This window comes from Thamnophis sirtalis, unplaced genomic scaffold, assembly GCF_051295495.1.
Source record: "Thamnophis sirtalis isolate CommonGarterSnake01/CBP01778 unplaced genomic scaffold, rThaSir2_p1.2 scaffold_1, whole genome shotgun sequence".
In the NCBI taxonomy this organism is placed as follows: Eukaryota; Metazoa; Chordata; class Lepidosauria; order Squamata; family Natricidae; genus Thamnophis; species Thamnophis sirtalis.
In genome coordinates this window covers 177,248,024-177,249,768 of record NW_028261381.1, presented here as the reverse complement: position 1 = coordinate 177,249,768, position 1,745 = coordinate 177,248,024, and the positions used below count along the sequence as shown (strand labels likewise).

The following is a 1,745-nucleotide window of genomic DNA, read 5'->3' as shown; positions in this document are numbered from 1 at the left end:
TCATTTTACCAAGCCAGACAACATGCCTCAAAATACAATCTCAACCCCATTTTTTCTTAGCATCTTGCAGTAGTTTGAATCTAATTTTGGGTTTTTTCCCTTTACCATATAAACTTGGAAATATTGGAAATAATAAACATATCTTTAATAACAGGTTTTCCATCCATACAGGGCATTGGACCCCATTAAGGCGCTTTGAAAACATGAAAAACAAAGACCTGACCATAGGAATATTGTAAGCAGTTGCAGAACTTGATAAGAAATTCTTTTATGGATAAATTCCTCTTTCACATCATCATTTATTAGAAATCTTATCACATTCTAAATATGCCACAAAGACAAATATAAATGAGGAAACACTTTGCATTAGTTAGAAATTTTTGTTTCTTACTATATTTTCTCTACAATTCAGATCAGGCCTCAGCAGAATAATGTAGCATTTGGGGGAAAAGATACAAGCCAAGAGAGCAGCCGCGGAGGCCAGGATGGAGAAGATCTCCACAGCTACCATGGACTTCCCTTTGGTGCTCAGGTAGGTGGGGAGGAAGGAGATCCAAACACTGCAAAAGACCAGCATGCTAAAAGTAATGAACTTGGCTTCATTAAAGCTGTCGGGCAATTTCCTAGCCAGAAAGGCCACTGTGAAACTGACAAGGGCCAAAAGTCCTAGGTAAGAGAGGACACCATAAAACATTACAGCTAAGCCTTGCTTACATTCCAAGATGGTCTCTCCAAACAAGGAGTGGAAGTCCAAGTTAAGAAATGGGGGAGAGGTTCCCAGCCATGTGGCACAAAGAAGGGCTTGGACCAGAGGACAGGCTATGACAATGGAGTTGGTCAGTGGTTTTCCTAAGAGTTTCCTTGCCTTGTTCCCTGGCTTGGTGGCCATGAAGGCCAGAACCACCATGACAGTCTTTGCCAAAACAGAGGAAACTGCAAGGGAAAAGAGAATGGCAAAGGCAGATTGTTGTAAGAGACAGGTGATCTTCCCTGGCTGACCAACGAAGAGGAAGGAGCAAAGGAAGCAGAGCAAGAGGGAGACCAGGAGGATGTAAGTGAGATCTCGGTTGTTGGCCTTCACAATTGGGGTATCATGATGCTTATAGAAAATCACCAGGACTGCAGAAGTGATCCCAGAGAGAAAAAGGGCAAGAAAAACTAAAATGCATCCCAAGGTATCTTGATAAGAAAGGAAGTGAATCTTCTTGGCAATGCATTGGTCCTTGTCCTTGTTGGGAAATTGGTCTTCTGTGCAGGGTTCACAGTGAGCTGCATCTGGAATCAAAAGTCTTTGTCTAAGGATTACTTCAGCAACTAACATACACATTATTCCTCCCGCATAAATCACATGAGTGATGCCTTTCTGTTGTTGACCTGTGTTACATACTGTGAATGTATATAGTTTTCACCAAGGTCCGCTGCTACCAGCGGGAACACATTTGAATCTGATTGGCCAAAGGCCCTGCCAGAGCCCTATAAAAGGACTGCTGCCGGACAAGACCTTCACTGGATTGTAAATAGCAGTCACTGAATAAAGAGCTGTTTGTTACTGACCCTGAGTGTGCCTCATCTGTTCACCCTATCTAACACTGGTGACGAGGATGGGATCAGAAGGCAACTAGGCACCGAAAGAGCAAAAACAATCCAGCAAGTAATCCAGCTCGGAGCGAAGCATGGCAGCAAGCAGCCATCTTAAAGCGGCAAATTTGAATCAGCTTCACCCAAGACAAGATGACTATGCAAAC

The 1,745-nt window shown here is 43.2% G+C and overlaps 1 protein-coding gene across 1 annotated transcript; it reads right to left on the bottom strand.

The window, feature by feature from the left end:
- Positions 1-370: 370 nt before the first annotated feature.
- On the bottom strand, positions 371-1,327 carry LOC148049902 (vomeronasal type-2 receptor 26-like). Its single transcript, XM_087705229.1, has one exon. It carries the CDS (start codon positions 1,325-1,327, stop codon positions 371-373), a length of 957 nt encoding a protein of 318 aa, XP_087561355.1.
- Positions 1,328-1,745: the final 418 nt, after the last annotated feature.